At 44.8% G+C, this 18,516-nt stretch overlaps 1 protein-coding gene across 1 annotated transcript in view; it reads right to left on the bottom strand.

The window, feature by feature from the left end:
* MTHFD1L (methylenetetrahydrofolate dehydrogenase (NADP+ dependent) 1 like) overlaps window positions 1-18,516 on the bottom strand; it is a 466,799-nt gene that overhangs the window by 431,053 nt on the left and 17,230 nt on the right. Inside the window, exons 4-6 of the mRNA XM_068279548.1 lie at window positions 15,050-15,143; window positions 228-301; window positions 52-149 (exon numbers count right to left, since the gene is read on the bottom strand). Coding sequence (XP_068135649.1) covers window positions 52-149; window positions 228-301; window positions 15,050-15,143 — 266 coding nt within the window. The remainder of the gene's footprint in view (window positions 1-51; window positions 150-227; window positions 302-15,049; window positions 15,144-18,516) is intronic.

Consider the following 18,516-nt stretch of genomic DNA (forward strand, 5'->3'; position numbering starts at 1 on the left):
TATCCTGATTGCAGACTTGACATTTTAGCAAAAGATGCAACTGCTGCGTACCTGGGAACAGGAGAAAGTGGCTGCAACTTTAAACAACGGAGGTTCCACTTCTTATACTCCTGAGCATCAACCCATTTTCTACCGAGTTCTGCTAAATTCTGTGGACAGAGGACATACAGGTCAATATATATACGGAATTCTGCTTGAATCATATTTTCATAAAATGTTGTACTGACCTCCATCCTGAGAGCTGCTGTAAGAGGTCCTACAGCTTGGCCAGCCAATCCAATGTTACCCTGATCAGCGCTACCTAAAATAAAAATGCAACTGCATAAGATGAATAGGCAATGCCTGGTGTTTTGTTCAATGCCTATACTAGAAATGAACTTCTGGTCTATAGGTGTTTGAGTTGTATTTATGCATTTTTGAAATGTCTTAAAATGTTTTAAACTGTACCTACTGCTTCTACAGTTGTATATTGGGTTCATTATTATCCCTCTACTTTAGCCCTATTTAAAGAGACACTGAAGCGAGTAAAAAACTTGCTTCTTCTCTTATATTCAGCAGGGGCATGTGTGCCCCTGCTAAACCGCCGCACAATAATCTACTAATAATCTACTCCGGTAGGAGGGAATAGGTAGAAGGGGAGGAGGGTGGAGGGAGGAGAAGCCTACAAGAGGCTAATTAAACTCTCCCTAGCAGCTGTCCCTTAACTAATTAGTATAGGCAGACGAGTGAGTCAAATGGCTCAAGGGCCTTGCATTGTATAAGGGAGGGTGGGGCTCCACCAGTGAGTGCAGTCTGATTGGCAATAATGTGCCTGCTGACTGATGTAGAGGGTAAAAGTTTTGCTCAATAGAGCATTATGAGGCGAATCAAACTTCCGGGAAAGTTCACCTTTGGCAGGCGAACGCGAACCTCCGAAGTTCGCCGGCGAACCGTTCGGGACATCTCTAGTAGTCAGACGTTTGTGCTTATGCTCTGCCTATAATATTTTAAGTCGCTGGTGAAAAAGGAGCATACACATTAGATGCGCTGACTCTGGTCGACTCCTCTGTCCACATGCTTGTTGCAGGTGTGTAACTCAAAAACAACTACAGTGTAAAGTTCAGCACAACAGCCAGGTTACTGGTATGGTTAATAAGGGCATGAAAATGGTAGTTTCCTTATTCGGAAGCAGGAACTTTGGGCACTCCATTTTTTTTATTTTTTTTTTGGGTAACACTTAATTTCAATTATGAAGAAAAAGGTATAAAAGTACAGGTACATAGTCAATTATCAACCTTTAGTACAAAATAGTATACAATAAATAGGCTCAAGACATGGAGGTTCAGTGAGTGTTTAAAGGATACCCCAACTGAAATGTGACATAATGAGATAGACATGTGTATGTACAGTGCCTAGCACACAGATAACTATGCTGTGTTCCTTTTTTTTCTTTCTCTGCCTGAAAGAGTTAAATATCAGGTATGTGAGTGGCTGACTCAGTCCTGACTCAGACAGGAAGTGACTACAGTGTGACCCTCACTGATAAGGTTCTAGCTAGCAGAATAGCCAGGTAATAAATATTGCATAAAAGTAAATAAATATATCAGCCTTCATATCCTTCTTACTATAGGATAATAGATTTGGGAAAACATACAACATCTATCTTTCATGGCCAATACAGAGATTAGATTAAAGTCACCCAATTGGATAGATTACGACTAGGTAGTGCCTATTCTTAAATGTCCTGTCCTAAAGACCCGTACACACGCTTGATGTGTAGGAACGACGGGTCTGTCAGACCCTCCCGCTGGGCGGGCGTTCCAACGACAGTCCCCCGTGTGTACAGTCTGTCTGCAGACTGATAGGGCTGTTTCTGAGCGATCCGCTCTAACTCTTCTTGGGGTCGTTATGTTGTAAATCTTTTTTTCTCTCAAGATAAACTGGATGTCATAAGGTGGGGGTGACAATTTACAACAGAGTTGAATTATTGTATAACCAAACTCTGAAATGGCTGTGGTGCACGCATAGCTGAGTTACAGCATTGGCTACATGTATAACAGACTATCTACCAGTATTGGCTGCGGTGTTCGGCTGTAGTATTAAGTGTAAGTATGGGGTGGTTAGTGTTGGGCATAGGTAGGGGGGAGGCTAGTGTTAGTTGTAGGAAGGAGTGGTTAGGGTTAGGGAATAGGATAGGAGGTTAGTGTTAGAAAATGACGGAAATCGCACCACATAAATTCCTGACTAAGCGGTTATTTGATACTCATTCACAATATCAAATAACAACAATACCTGGCACCTAAATTAGCACACGCCTCTTTAACATCATGCATGGAAAACACTAGCGCCAATGTTACTTAAAGGCATTTGCCTTGCTCTGCAGTGCATTGTAGGGCTGTTTCTAGCCTTCTTGTCACTCCAGGCAAAAAGTCCTGTGTCACAACCAAAGCCCCCAGAAAAAAAAAAACATGCATGCACTAAAGAGTATATGAACAATGTGGCTATAAGGTGGATGGCTTATTACAGGGAGTACCCGAGACAAAAACAACCCACCGATCCTTGTCACATCTCATTCCAGCAGTCTCTCAGCTTAGTGTGTAAATGCAGAATATAGTGCAGCAGAAGATGTGTGCTCATCAGTGCTGTGCTTCTGCCTGCGACAGAAGGAGTCTAGGCACAGTGGGACAAGGGGATGCAAAGCGGGCAGAGGTAGCACAAGAGGACAGAAGGACAAAGGAGGACAGAAGAAGGCACATGGAGGGGGGGGGGGGGACAGAAAGAGGCACACATGGACAGAAAGAGGGACACAGGGGGACAGAAGGCAGCACAAATGGGGGCAGAAGGAGGAACACAAGGGGACAGAAGAAGGCAGAGTGGGCCTGAAAGAGGCACAGAGGGACAGAAGGTGGCACAAGGGGACAGAAGCAGGCACAGGGAAGGGGAAGGAGGAACAGAGGGACACAGTGGCGGCTGTCTTCAACTTACACTATCCAGACCTTGAGGCAACGGAATAGCAGGCAGCACCCAACCATCCAACTGCGACATGCTCAGGTCGGTGTCCCTCTGTCCCTAGAAACAGCAGCAAGAATGCGAAGAGAAGGGACCCAGCACCGTCTTCAAGTTTGTATTAAGCTTTTTTATTTAAGGCATAAAGAAGAATACAGCAAATAGGGCAGGCAATGACAACATTTCGAGAGGAGCTCCTCTCTTTATCAAGTCCACATGTCCTTTGAAGAACACTCACAGCAGCCTTATATAGTGGGTGCTCCACCAGGAAGCCAATCAAAATGACCAGGACGCCCTGTTGCCAACCAATCCAATGAGAGTCTACTTCCAAAAACACTCCCACTTTTGCAAGAGGACCTGATGGGGAGCTGCTCCCACTCAGGAGCACCAATCCCCATCAAGTAAACATGAAAACGCCGACCAATGGTCAAAAAGGAACAGCACACAGAAAAAAAACGTCAGACGCATGACGTGCACGTAAAAAAAAAAAAATTTGCATGTGTCAATCAATGCGTATGCGTATATGCGTAAAAACGTATGCATATATACCCAGAAGCGTCAATCGTCATACACATAGACGTAGCAATAAACAACCAATCCGGTATGCAAAAAAAAAATGCCAAAATACAACCTAGTCTACAAAAATGGGCTATTACCTCTTGCCTAATAAAAAAGAAAGTGGAAGATGTAAAAAACACCCCCCACAAATACAAAAAGTGTCGCTGACTGGCGGCCGCCAAAGAACAGCGGCCAGTCAGCGCACAAACAACAAAAAATAAGAAACCTTATGTACATTCCCAAATCGGGATGACAGAGGAAAACATTTGTCGCTGACTGGCGGCCACCCAAAACGTCAGCCAGTGTACAATAAATCAAAACTAAAGCCTTTTTAGATTCCTTGTACATACCCGGACCGGCGGCTTCAAACACTACGGCAGCTAGGACGGCATGACAAAGCTACAAAATATAAAATTAAAAGGTATCCATTCCCTAATTGGCGGCCAGTCAGGGATGGGGACCACAAAACAATAAAAATGCAAAAAATTGGATTGGTGCTCCTGAGTGGGAGAAGTTCCCCATTAGGTCCTCTTGCAAGTGGGAGTGTTTTTGGAGGTAGACTCTCATGGGATTGGTTGGCAACAGGGCGTCCTGGTCATTTTGATTGGCTCCCTAGTGGAGCACCCACTATATAAAGCTGCTGTGAGTGTTCTTATTCAGAGGGCATGTGGACTTGACAAAGAGAAGAGCTCCTCTTGAAACGTCGTCGTTGCCTGCCCTATTTGCTGTATCCTGCTTTATGCCTTAAATAAAAGAGCTTAATACAAACTTGAAGACGGTGCTGGGTCCCTTCTCTTTGCACTATTCAGACCTTGTGATGTCTGCTCTCCAGGGACTCACAAAGCTGCTGCTCCTCAGGTCATAGAACTTCCTGCTGCTGCATACTCGTAGCAGAAGCAGGTAACAGAACACCTGTGGGGGCAGGGCTTAGTCTGGGTTGGGGGCTTCAATCAGGGGACGGGGCTTAATCCAGCGGTATGGCACCCCCAGGACCAAAGGGCACTCCAGGCAATGGCATGTAATGCCTATGCCTAAAAATGCCCCTGGTGCCCCTGGTTTTTGACAGGATTTGTGTCCATAAAAGTCTGCTGTCGTGTTTATCTACTGCTGGGCGTTTCCTATTTTAGATGGAATCCATGAAAGAAGTTCTAAACCACTAAACACTACTGAAAACATTCCCACTTGGTGGCTAGCGCTCACCTAAGATCAGCCTCCCGAGTTGGCAAGCCACATGCCTACTGCAGAGTGTAAGCTCTTCTGGAGCCCCACAGACATAAATAGACTTTGCCTATTCCACAAAATAGGACATGCCCCTAGCAAAAGCAATAGGGATTTAGATCTTTCTACAAACTATAATTAGATTTCTAATAGATTTCAGCATAATATCTAAATCTACCTGATCACTATGGGCTGTCAATCTATGTTCCCGCCCATCAATATTTTCCATCCTGTATGACTGATCGATTTTCACCTGAACTCGATCAAATTATCAATCAGGACAGCACATTGAAACATCGATTTCAAGCAGATTCAATACCAGGGATTGAATATCCTGAGAATCGACTAAAAAAAAAATTGAATGTATCTGCACCTTTAGGTTCAGAGGCTTCTGAATTGCAGGCAGTAATGCAGTCATTCCATCAATCTCTCCCTTTCATTATTTAAATGGTACAGAGCCCATGTATGACCACATTGTATTATTTAGGTATTCAGAACCTTTTATACAAATACCAGCTCTTATTCAGTAATTTAAAGCTTTGATTTCCTGCAAGTATAATTTAATCACAGCAATGCTGGAACTTGAAACGGTACCAGTTAAATAAAATAATCACAATAATGTAGGTAATAACATTTCTCCGGGAGAAGGTATCCTGCCACAACCATAGATTAGCAAAGACACAAATTCAGCTACTCGTTCTTTTGACCTGAAGGGCTAACAAAAAAAATATTTAAATTGGCTTTTGACCAAGACCTTTTGACAGAAAGGCCTGTGTATTTAAACTTTAAGCAAAACATGAATCTTTAAAAATGTAGCTGGAACATAGATATTTTAAACAATATGACTGGGTGGCATTTTAAAAAAATACAATACAAATTATAAGTTTAACTCTTTAAAGAACAACGGACAGGAACATTTCAATGTACTGTATGTATGATGGTCATGCAGAAAGTAACAACCCTTTGCTTTTATCTGCCACGTAAGGTATCCTGTGTAACTTGCATCTGTCAGGTAAACCTCTTCTCTCCCTGCAGTGCTTTCCAAGTGACTGCAGAATGCGATTAACGGTTTGTTCAATAGCATCAACATAAAGCACCCAATTCCTAAACACTCATAGGTGTGATGCTACAATAACAAAAGGGTTTGAAAACATTGTTTAAATAAAGTGAATATGTGGAGAAATAATGATAAGATACAATAGGCTCGATCCAATTCACTTTTTCTCCTAAGTTTTCTCCTGTGATATTTTCAAATCTTATCAATAAAATGCCTTTGAAGTGACACTGGAGAGGAAACTCTCGTCTTGCAGCGTGGAATCCCCGGTTCGAATCCCAGCCAAGTCAACAACTGCAAGGAGTTTGTATGTGTCTGGGTGGGTTTCCACCAAGGACTCCGGTTTCCTCCCACATCCCAAAAACATACAGTTAAGTTAATTGGCTTCCCCTTAAATTGGCCCTAGACTATAATACATGCACTACATGATATAGGCATACGACTAAGGTACGGACTAGATTGTGAGTCTCTCTGAGGGACACTTAGCGACAAGACAATATACTCTGAACACGCGTAATATGTCTGCGCTATATGAATACCTAAATAAATAAAAAATAAATAATGAATTGTATGTGTAGTACAGCTAAGAAATAGAACATTAGTAGCAAAGGAATGATTTTCATATCGTTTCTAGTACAGGAAGAGTTAAAAAAAAACTTCAGTTATCTATGCAAAAGCGCTTCTCTGAGCTCTCCAACCCAATTTGGGTTGGCTACAGTGTTATTTTCTGAAGCACTTCTACATCAAAGAAACAGTGAAAAACAGCTTCAGATAAGATTCTACTGCACGGAAGTTCAAAGGGTCATTAGCTCTGCTCTGCTTCAAAGTTTAAAATACAGAGTATGGTATGTAAATTGCAAATATGACAATTATGGAACATAAAAAAGCTATATATATATGAAAATAAAATGAGACTATTTTATTTGCTACTAATATTCTAATACTTATCTGTACTACACATACAATACATTATATCATAAGTTTTTTATTTTGTTTCAGTGTCACTTCAAGCCACCAAAAAGAAAATCAGAATAATATTTCTCATCTACTTTTTGTTACTTTTTTAATTGCAGAAGTCTGTAAAGTTATTTTAAAGGGAAGCTGTAGTGAAAAATATGCCCCTAGGAGGTACTAACCCATGGATGGGAAACCTCTGGATCCTAAAGAGGCTTCCATCGACCTCAGCCGCCCCAGATGATTCGCCACAGATTTTAGCATCTAAAAGCCATAAAATGTCTCCTCTGGAAAGAATCAGACTGTATAGTATAAGCACTTAGAGAGCCCCCTTCCAGTTTAGGCAGCCAGGGAACTGCTTTCTACCCCTCTGTCTTTATCCTGCCATCCATCTTCTCCAGGGAGACCCGCAGCTGGAAGTTTAAAGCGCCCACAGTGGTATTGCATGTATAGTGCATGCTGGGAGATGCAGTCCTTTGATAATCCAATCGAAGGACTAAATCTCCTGGCATGTATTACTATGACTGGGAGCACGGGTCACCTCAAGCTTCAGTCTGTGGCATCTGCAGGTCTTCACGGAGAAGATGGATGTCAGCATAAAAACCAGGGGGCTAAGGAGCAATTTTGAAAGCCTTGGCTAGTATTTATTGGGCTAACTTCTGGAAAATAAGGAAGCATAAACAATGTATACAATAACTCCACACCCTTATATTAATAATATGGAACGTCCAGATGTTCAAACAGCAGCAAAAAAACCAAACAAGGGGTTTCAAAGAGGAAAATGTCGATATTAAAACCTTACTTTTAACACATATGCTGTAATATATATACTGTGTATATATATCTCACACGTCACATGAGAATCCAAATAAAAAATGTTGAAATCAATTGCAGTTAATAATAGAAAAGAAGCGCCTCTGGTTGGGGATCTTAGATTGCTCGATCTGGTCCTTAAAGAGAACCAGAGAGGAAGAATATAGATTTATACATACCTGGGGCTTCCTCCAGCCCCATCAGCCTGGATCGCTCCCACCACGCCTTCCTCCGCTGCCTCTGTCCGCCGGTACCGGGTCCCGTGTTTTCGGCCAGTCGACACAAGCCCAGTGCGCTCCCGCCGAACTGCGCAGGCGCATGCGTAAAGCAGGAGGCGGTGAGATGGAGGAGCCCCCGTGGATGCTTCCAACTGGCCGCATCCAGCGGAAGTGACGGGATGCGGTGATAGAGGCATCAGAGGACAGCGGCGTAGGAGCGATCCACCCTAATGGGGCTGGAGGAAGCCCCAGGTATGTATAAAATCTTTTTTCATTTTTAAAAAGTGTCTTCCTCTCAGTTCCCTTTAAATGGGTCTGAGCAGCATTATAAATAAAGTGCAGAGCAGCCCCCCAGGTAAGTAAATGCTTGTATTTTTCCCCCCAAAGTGTGCACAGTTTACGAACCTTTCTGTGGGGGAGGTTCGTTTGCTACATTGGCAACATTTTTAATAATGCTGCTAATGTTGCTTAATTTCAAGAACCGTTTATTTTGCTGAATTGGAGCAAGACGATACATTTCAGCTAATGCTCTACAGAGCCTTGTTACAGACCTGTAAACTTATTTTAGTACACTAGAAATTCCTCTACCTACCACTGTCAAGCAGTGGTTGACTCTGTTAAAACCTTGCTCATTAAGGTGCTCCCCATAAATCTAAAAAAAAATAAAAAATGGTGCAAATGGTTGTATACTCCTGGACTAGCTGACTTGGATTTGCTTCAGTGTAGGTTATTGGGTACCATAGCCCGATACATTGATTCCGTGGCTACCGAATCCGCGGCCGGGAGTGCGTAGAAACTACGTCCAGGAACCAAAATAGGTTAATGATGCTGTGTGACCCTGGAGCCATCAACATCGATTGATGGGAGACATGTGATCGCCGAGGGAGAAGCAAAATCCGCCAAGGGACATGGAAGAAGGCACTGGGGAAGCTATCAGAGGTACACGACGAGGGATCAGCGCGCCAATGGTGAGTATAAGACCCAGATGTATAGCCAGATGTATTAGCCAGGTGTATAGTGAGCCAGATGTTTTGCCAGGTGTATAGGAGCCAGATGTGCAGCCAGGTGTATAGGAGCCAGATGTGCAGCCAGGTGTATAGGAGCCAGATGTGCAGCCAGGTGTATAGGAGCCAGATGTGCAGCCAGGTGTATAGGAGACAGATGTGCAGCCAGGTGTATAGGAGCCAGATGTGCAGCCAGGTGTATAGGAGACAGATGTGCAGCCAGGTCTAGGGAGTCAGATGTCTAGGGAGCCAGGTTTGCAGGTGCCTCTGCCCTTCCATTGCCCCCGATCCCCATACTCCCCCCCCCCCCAACTCCCCCTCCCCGACTGTGGCCGGGTGTCCCTTCTGTGGGGGGGCGATGTCCCCCTTCTGTTCAGGCTGGACGGGGACTCCTGTGTGTGTAGGGAGGAGATTCCCCTTCTATGCGGGCTGGTGGTGGCCTGCAGGGATCCTCCTTCTGTGGGGGTGGGTTGGTGTCCCCTTCTATGGGGGCTGGTCGTGGCCGGTCGGGGACTCACCCTTCTATGGGGGCTGTGGGTGGCCTCTCCCTCCTCTTCCCCCATCCCTCCCTCCCGATCCCTCGTCCCCCCCAGTCAGAAGCCCTGATCTACTCACCTGAGGGCTTTCTCCTGCAGCGGAAGCAGCGCACTTCCTCCTCCATCGCGAAGTCTCGTGTTCTCTGTAATTACAGTCACCGAGCCTCGTAACTGTAACGACAGAGACCGGGACTTCGCCGATGGAGGAGGAGGGTGTCCGTCGCGGCAAGCGCAGGAGAAAGTCCTCAGGTAAGTAGATCAGGGCTTCTGACTGGGGGGGGGGGGGGGGCACAGGGGATCGAGAGGGAGCGATGAGGGAAGAGGAGGGAGACGCCACCCACAGCAGGGGGAGTCCCGGACCGGCCACGACCAGCCCCCATTGAAGGGGACACCCTCCTCTTCCCCCCGCACAGAAGGAGGATCCCCGCAGACCACCACCAGCCCGCATAGAAGGGGAATCTCCCTCCTACACACACAGGAGTTCCCGACCAGCCTGAACAGAAGGGGGACACCCCCCCCCCCCCGCACAGAAGGGACACTTGGCCACCCGCCCGCAGAGAAAAGGGAATCCCACGCGCAGCCACCACATTCTCTGCCCCGCTGGTTGCACAGGGATTCCCCAGGATGCTAGTTCTGCACGCTGGGGGTAGCACAGCTCGCTACAGACAGCTTGCAGACAGGCATCCAGCCATCCTGGGGAATCCCTCTGATCAGTAAAAAGTGCAGCGGGCGGTGCAGAGAAACAGGCAATCTCCCTGGCGGCATGGACAAGCTCAACTCGTCTTTACCGCTTTTTGCATGTTTTTCCTGGACGAAGTCAGCTCGTCAATACGACCAGGGTGGTTAAGAAACACTGCTAGTAATACAATATAGTTTAAAGGTTTTGTTTTGCATTGGAAATAACCAGGTTTTACATCATACTCATCTCCTACACTATCTCTTGGTGTCCGTAAAGAGGACTTGACAAATAAAGGCTATAAAAAAACCAATTACAAATGCCAAAAAACACCCCCTTGCCATCTTGTTTGGCATCCATGCATGCAATACATTAACACATAAACCTGTAGCACATGCTCAGTACACAATAGCCTTATGACAAAACACTAGTTAAGAATCACCACATATATGCCAAACATTTTAAAAGTACCTTAAAAAATAAGGTAAATTGGAGGCTTAAGGTACCCACACACTACCTTAACTTCCCGTCGATATACACACAGTGATTGAATGTGCTCTGAAATCATTAACGTAACTGTTGACCAATTGACCAATTTCCATCTGACATTGGTCGATCCAGTTGATTGGTCCAGATGGAAAGTTTTGCTAGATCGCCCACTGGTCGGGAGTGTGCCACTGGTGGCGTTCGATTTGGTGATGACCGGCGCAGCAGCAATAATCCTACCTGCCCGGTTGGCACAGGTCCCAGAGGTCCATGCTGTCACTTTTTCCGGCTGGCTTTCTTCTACATGTACTCTTCACTTCCTGTCCCGTCCTGTGACAATTCGAAGTTCAAACAGTAGAGCGCCCTCTACTGTTTGGACTTTGGCTTGCCACAGGACCGGACAGGAAGTGAAGAGGACGCCAGAAGATGTGATAGCCCAAACTCTGGGACCCATGCCGGCAGACAGGTGAGATTATTGCTGCTGGCCGGGGGAGGCCTGGGGCGGCGAGGCGGGCAGTGGCGGCAGCGCCACAGGTTTTGAATCGATTTCATGATGATTTGTGCTATGCATGTTACAGGGCCAGAGTTAGGACACATATGACACTGGGCTACTTCTATGCGGTATATGTAAAACAATGCAGCTTAATCACTAATTCCCCCTCCCTCTCTTTGCCTGCAGTGTATGCTGGGTGTGTAATTTAGTCCAGTTTCTGGAGCTCTGCTCACCATTGCAGTTAAATCATTCAGGTATGAGGTTGTTTGAAAGCGCTGCCATGTCTCCCACTATGCGGTATATGTGACTACGCAAGAGACTTTATTCTTGTAACGAATATCCCAGCTTTTAACTTAGCTGTAGGGACAGCACTGATTGCTGCATGATGTTTGTGAATGGATTCGCATGAGGATTTGCATGTGTGTGGAAGTTCATTTTGACTTTGCTCAATCAGAGAGGGATCTGTTGGTCAATCTGATGGCTATCAACCAATGTATGGCTACCCTTAGTTTAGGTTTTACCATGTAGGTTTTTATCAATGGTTTTTAACACTTCACAAGAAAGAACTTTTATTCATCTGTAACGCATGACAGCAATGCAAGGCTACTTTGAAAAGGAAAAATGCAGAGCTCCAGACCTTTGGCCTAAAAATGCATTACACAGGTGGAAATGGCTCGAACCTCTGATTTTAGGATCGCGAACGTGTAAAGCGAACTTCCGCAAAAGTTTGGGTTCGCGCAAAGTTTGTAAACCGCAATAAACTTCAATGGGGAGGCGAACTTTGAAAACTACAAACATTTATGCAGGCGACAAAAGTGATGGAAAAGATGTTTCAAGGGGTCTAAGGGGGCATGGCAGAGTGGGATACACGCCAAAAGTCCCGGGGAAAAAAAAATATCAGGATTTGACGCACCGCAGCGTTTTAAGGGCACAAATCACACTTTATGCTAAATTGGAGGCCTACAGTGCTTGAAAACATCTTGCATGTGTATATATCAATCAGGTAGAGTAATCCCTGTGTAACGCACCGCAAACAGCTGTTTGTGTAGTGACGGCCATGCTGGACTGGTGTGCGCCATGGCGACAGTGCAGGCGATAGCTGTTTTCAAGCCCATATGGTCGCCGGGCTGAGGTAGCTCAAAGATGGAACAACCGTGACTGTCCAGCTGATCGACTTTGGTCTGTCCATAATGAAGCAACAACCTTATCTTATATAGCCGGCGGTTAGTGCTTCACTGTGATATGCAAGTCCCTTTACCGCGGCAAGGTAACGATCACGAAGAGAAATTGACACATGCACATGCCTTTTTGTTTTGTTGTTGCAGATGCAGTGCAGACAGAAAAATTAGGCAGGCATGTACATACACCAGAAAAAACGGTTATTGGTTTTGTTAGCAGCCGCTGCTAGCAGCAGCCTTAAAAATTCAGGAATCCGCCTGGAGTCCTGGACCCTGTTAGTGGTGGCGGAGAAGGCAGTCAAGCGGCCTGCAGGCAGAGATGCTGTGTGTGTGGGGATTGACTTAGTCTTCAGGCAGGCAGTAGCTCTCCAGGATCCATACCTCGTTCATTTGGTGAGATACTGAACACTTTTTTTGACCTAGGCGACTTCTCCTCACTGACAATGCCTCCAGCTGTGCTGAAGGTCCTTTCTGACAGGATGCTAGAGGCAAGGCAAGACAGAAGTTGGATGGCAAATTGTGACAGCTCTGGCCACAGGTCAAGCCTGCGCACCCAGTAGTCTAGGGGTTCATCGCTGCTCAGACTGTCAATGGTTCTTTCTCTACAATTGTTAAAGAAAGGGTACGGCCGGGGAATCCGGGTTCGATTCTAGTCTGGAGTGGGAGCCTGAGAAACAGCTACCAACACACATCCAAGGAAGGCAGCAGGCACAGCATGCAAGTCCCGACTCGGGGAGGTAGTGACGAAAAATAACACAGAACTCTTTTGAGGCCCTGTATAAGAATGAGTACACTTGAAATCCTTTAACGGGAATCTGTTATGGTGGGCAAGTCTGCCATCAATTCAACTGTGTTGTCAACTCTCTTTGGTACTTTTTGCACCATGGGGACCATGGGTAATGGCTGGGGAAATCAGGGTTCGATTCCAGTCCGGAGTGGGAGCCTGAGAAACGGCTACCACCACACATCCAAGGAAGGACCCAATGTGCTGTATAAGTAATGTACCTGCCCTGACCGTGCTTTGCAGACCAGGGGCCTGATTCACAAAGCGGTGCTAACAGTTAGCACCGTGGTCAAAAGTCCTTTATCACGCCTAAACTCTGTTTAGGCATGATAAGTTTAGGTGTGATAAGTTTTTAGGTGTGATAAGTTTAAGTACCAACTGGGCTAGCACCGCAGTGCACAGCTGATCAAAAGTTTTGAGCTAGCAAAGTCTGGTGCACTTTGCATAGAGTTTAATGGCGCTGCTCTGCGTGCGGGACTTTGCGTGCGATCTAAACTTATCTAAACTTATCATGCCTAAACTTATCATGCCTAAACTGAGTTTAGGCATGATAAAAATGGTTATCACGTCTAAAGTCTTTAACTGGGTTATCACCGCTTTGTGAATCGAGCCCCAGGCATCTGTGGTCAGATGGACCCTTGACCCAACGCTGTGTGCCAGAGATGACACCACTTGCCTTTAACGAGAATCTGTTATGGAGGGCAAGTCTGCCATCCATTCAAGTGAAAGGTATGCACTGACTCCCAGGTATAAAACAATGTGCAGTGACAGATGCATGAAAGGTATTCAGTGCCTGCTGGTATAACAATGAGCAGTCACACAGGTGCAGTGAACAGGTATGCAGTGACTGGTATATAACACTGTGTGCTGTCACGCAGGTGCACTGAACAGGTATGCAGTGACTGATATTACAAATGTGCAGCTGTCACACACACACACACACACACACACACAGGTACTGTGAACAGGTATGCAGTGACTGGTATATAATATAACACTGCATGCTGTCACGCAGGTGCACTGAAAAGGTATGCAGTGACTGGTATCAATACAATGTGCAGCTGTCATACACACAGGTACAGAGAACAGGTATGCAGTGACTGGTATTACATATGTGCAGCTGTCACACACAGGCATTGTGAAAAGGTATGCAGTAACTGGTATTACATATGTGCAGCTGTCACACACACACAAGGACTGTGAACAGGTATGCAGTAACTGGTATTACAAATGTGCAGCTGTCACACACGTGTAGTGAAAAGGTAGGCACTGAATGTGCTGGGCCTGGCAGTGGCACAGTAGGAATTAGCAAGGGCCAGCTGCGACTGACTGACAGGGCTGTAAATGCAAGTGTCAGTGGGCCACAAAACAAAAACAAAAAAAATCACAAGAACAACATTAGCTCTCAAAAGAGCTGTTGTGGGGTGCTTTTTAGCAATAAGTATCAGCAAGGAGCAAGCTAACAAGAGCCTAACTAAGCTTTCCCTAATCTGTGCAGCAACCTCTCTCCCTTCTCCAATTACTGCAGCCACACCGAGTGAGATAATGGCCGACGCACCTGCCTTCTATGAGGAAGGGGGGGGGGGCCTCCAGGAGGGAGTGCAGCCTCATTGGCTACTATGTGTCTGATGACTGATGTAGAGGGTCAAAGTTTAGCCTAATGATGTAGTATAGGGGCAGGTCGAACTCACATATAGTTCTCGGTTCACCGCGAACCACCGATGTTTGCGCGAATCTGTTTGCCAGCGAACCGTTTGGGCCATCTCTATACACAGGTAGGCCTGAAGCAGTTAGTTACACGACTATGGGCTCTATAGTGCTGCACTGTATGCCAGCTCTAAATAAATAAAATAATAATAATAATATGGTAGGACATTAGACTATGACTATGGTAGGGATTCGATTGGGAGTACAGTTAATGACAAGACTATGCACTTTGTGAAGCACTGCAGACAATGTCAGCATCATATAAATAAATAAATACATAATAATAGCAACAAAACCACAAATGGAAATATATATGGATGGTTTGATAAGGATTTCTTCAATGTTTCATTTGGATTATTTTCACAGCAGTGCAAATAACCCTTACCTGCAAAGATAACCGCTGCTCTTTGTTTTATCCAGCTGACTGGAATTTCTTGTGGTTTTATACTTCCGATGATGACAATTTCAGCGGCACCAAGCTGGAATAAGAGGAGGATTAAATTACTGCACATTTGTAAGGATTCCAAATAACTGCATAATTAAAACCAGAAGTTCCCAGCCAGAAATGAAGACCTATTAAACCACCCACTAAAATCAAAAATCACCACATTTTGTAACCAACCCACCTCTGTGCTGCCTGGTACAAAATAAGTAGGGAGAAATGCCATCATGCAACATATTAATTAATAGGAGAGTAAATGGAAAAAGAAAAAAAAAAAACAGTATATTTTGTTAGAAGTTATAGCTGGCATGCAGTAATTTCTCATTTTAGCACAATTTCCAGAGTCCATTACATAATCCACTGAAGAGGAGCTATACTGTTAGTTTACATTTCACTGTTGTACTGTATGTCTGTATCGCACAGTGCTCCACAGACATTTAGTGCAGCTGTCTATACAGTTAAATCATTCCATTACATAGAAGAAAGAAAGAAGCAATGCAGAAAATATGCAGCCAAATAGATTCCTTATTTTTATTTTTAACTTGGAACCCCTCTGAGGTTTACAGCTTTTGACAAATACCATTTGTGTAACGGTCAAGTCATAATGGAACCATCACATTAATACAAGAATTACAGAAAAGAAAATGTTCAAACTTTCAAGCTCAATGGAAGCAAAATAAGACTTCCTTACTTATCCATGCTGAAACCAGTTACATCAGCTGCAGAATTTAACTGCATGAGGGCTCAAACCCACTAGCAGCTTTTTTCTGAAAGCTAGCGATTTGAAACACATTTGGTATTGCAAGGCAAATAAAGATCAGGTTTTTTTAAAGGTGCGTACACACGCACTACATCCGGCAACAACGGGTCCGTCAGACCCTCCCGCTGGGCGGACGTTCAGCCGACAGTAGTGCGTGTGTACGTGCTGTCGGCGGACTGATCAGGCTGTTTCTGAACGATCTCCCTCATTAGTCCGCCGACAGCGTGTACACACGCACTACTGTCGGCTGAACGTTCGCCCAGCAGGAGGGTCTGATGGACCCATCGTTGCCAGATGTAGTGCGTGTGTACGCACCTTTAACAGAAAGATATTTGTCTCATAGTCACCTAGGTTTCCATGAAAGGTAAAGCCAATAAAGGCATGTATTCCATATGTATGAAACCTTTACCCTATATGGCCAGCATGAGAGTCTAAGGGTCTGTAATTAGTTTTGCATTTTAATATGCCACTTAATGAAATTGTGGCAGTATATCTTCACCCTGCAGGACTTCATCTAAAGTCCCAGGGGCGTACATACTCATCTTCAGGTTTCAATGTGGAGAGTGCGCGCACATGTCCCCGTCACCAGCAGTTACACCACAGATTGGTGAATGGTTTCTATGCAGGAAGGCTCCAGCTAATGGAGGGTCTATTAAAAACAACTAAAAGTGGAAAAAGGAGGTGGCTTATCTCAAAAACACAACTTTATATAGAAATGAAATTGTGCACTGGCATCGCGTTTTTGTGGTGCCTCACCCTTTCACCCTCCTTTGGAAGGGTGTTCTTGGTCCCATGTGGCACCACCACAAATGGTACTTTGTGTTTTTTCTGTAAAAGAGAGTGACTGCTTCCAGAACTCCCTGGACACCCAAGTGTAGACGGGGTTGTGAATGTCCATCTGCCTTATGTGGTTGGTTGTTCCCCAGTGCAACCCACCTTTGTGAGTACTACTACTATTTCAAATTATCAGCATAATTCTTGCGTTGGTGACATATTGTGCTATTTGGGCTCCCAGTGTCTCTGTGCTCCTGGTCACTACAAAAAAAAAAATCCCACACATAACTAAAAATCCCATTAACCCCTTTCTGTACCTACCTTGCCTGCATATTTCCCAAAATGAAAAATTGGATCTGGAGGTGTGTTTAGCCATCAGGGACAACTAAGAGATGATTTGCATATTCACCAGTGATGCACTGTGGGACACCTCAGAGCTCACTCCAATCTGAATAATTGCAAATACGTTCTGTTTTAAGAAGGCAAACTTATGTTTTTCATACCATCTTAGTAAGGAGGCTTTTTGGTTTCTTTCAGCCTTCTACACACTCCTAGGAGTTCTGGTTCACCATTAACTTGCTGGGCTCTGTAACGCCAAGTTTTTATTTCTGTCTCATTTTTTTCTGTATTAGGACATGATTTTAAAGCCATTACTTGTCCCCAGAGCTGGAAATGAGACATATTTTCTGCAGCATTGACACAGGAGAACAGGAAAATCCCTAAAAATGTAATATACACTATTCAAAACTTACAGGAAATCTGTAAAAAAGAAAGAAAAAAAAAGGGAGTGAGATACTCACCTATGTAGAGGGAAGGCTCTGGATGCCTTCCTGGTCCTTGCTCTGTGTGATTGTTCCAGTTCCAGGCCCTGGTGAAGTTCTTTAACCAACTTAGTTAAATAAGTCTTCAGCTCTCAGGGATCTGAGTACTTCTAAAGACTGTCTGTGGTCCTGAAGGTGTGTAAATTCACTAGGCAACATTGGTGGAACAAGGGGACTTTGTGAGGACCATGAAGGCTCTATAGGATTCCAGAGCCTTCTCTCTCTATAGGAAAGTACCTCTTTTTTTGGCAGTGCTTCAGGCTGGCTTTAAATTGAATCTGTGGACAGAGCGCCCGATTTGCAAACTCTTTCTGGATCAGAGATTTAGCAGGGCGTACAAGCAATTAGACTTGTTTAAAAGGAAATAACTATGACCACCTTCAAATCTCACCCACTAAATCACTTTAAATACGAGTCAGAAAAGTCTCCAGGTTTTCATTGCTGTCTGTCCAGTTCTCTGTATTAAAAATAAATACTTTTATTTGAAAAGACGGCAATCATGTGTCTGTAGACTGGCCTCTGCCTGATCTCAACTACCCCCTGATAAAGGCAGAGCAATATTCTATCACAGTGCCACTTGGCCTTCTGTAATTTATGCAGAAAAAAGGCATTACCAAGGCTGCCACTCCCACACTGAGACGTTTATGTGCAGGACCATGGATTGGGCAAGTCCATTAACTTCACTCCACAAAGGCCTACGGGTAGGGAGAGGTTCATACTGAAAAGCTATAGACAGGTAGTCATGACTTAGGGCCCGTTTCCACTAGTGCGTTGCGGAATCGTCGGGAAATCAACGCGGACGAAATCGCATGCGGGTGTGATTCCGCATGCGTTTTTTTGCCATGTTTCCGCATGCGATTCCGCATAGGTAAGGGTATATGCGAATTTAACTATGTCACTGCCTGTTTAAATTAACATGTGTTCCTATGCGGAAACGCACGTGGAATAGCGGGGGAACAACGCATGCCAAATACGCAAGCGATTTCCCTATTAAATACATGGCGTGCGATTCACAGATTTTCCCCGCACACAAAAACGCTCCACACAACGCACAA

This window comes from Hyperolius riggenbachi, chromosome 4 (genome assembly GCF_040937935.1).
Source record: "Hyperolius riggenbachi isolate aHypRig1 chromosome 4, aHypRig1.pri, whole genome shotgun sequence".
Lineage (NCBI taxonomy): Eukaryota > Metazoa > Chordata > Amphibia > Anura > Hyperoliidae > Hyperolius > Hyperolius riggenbachi.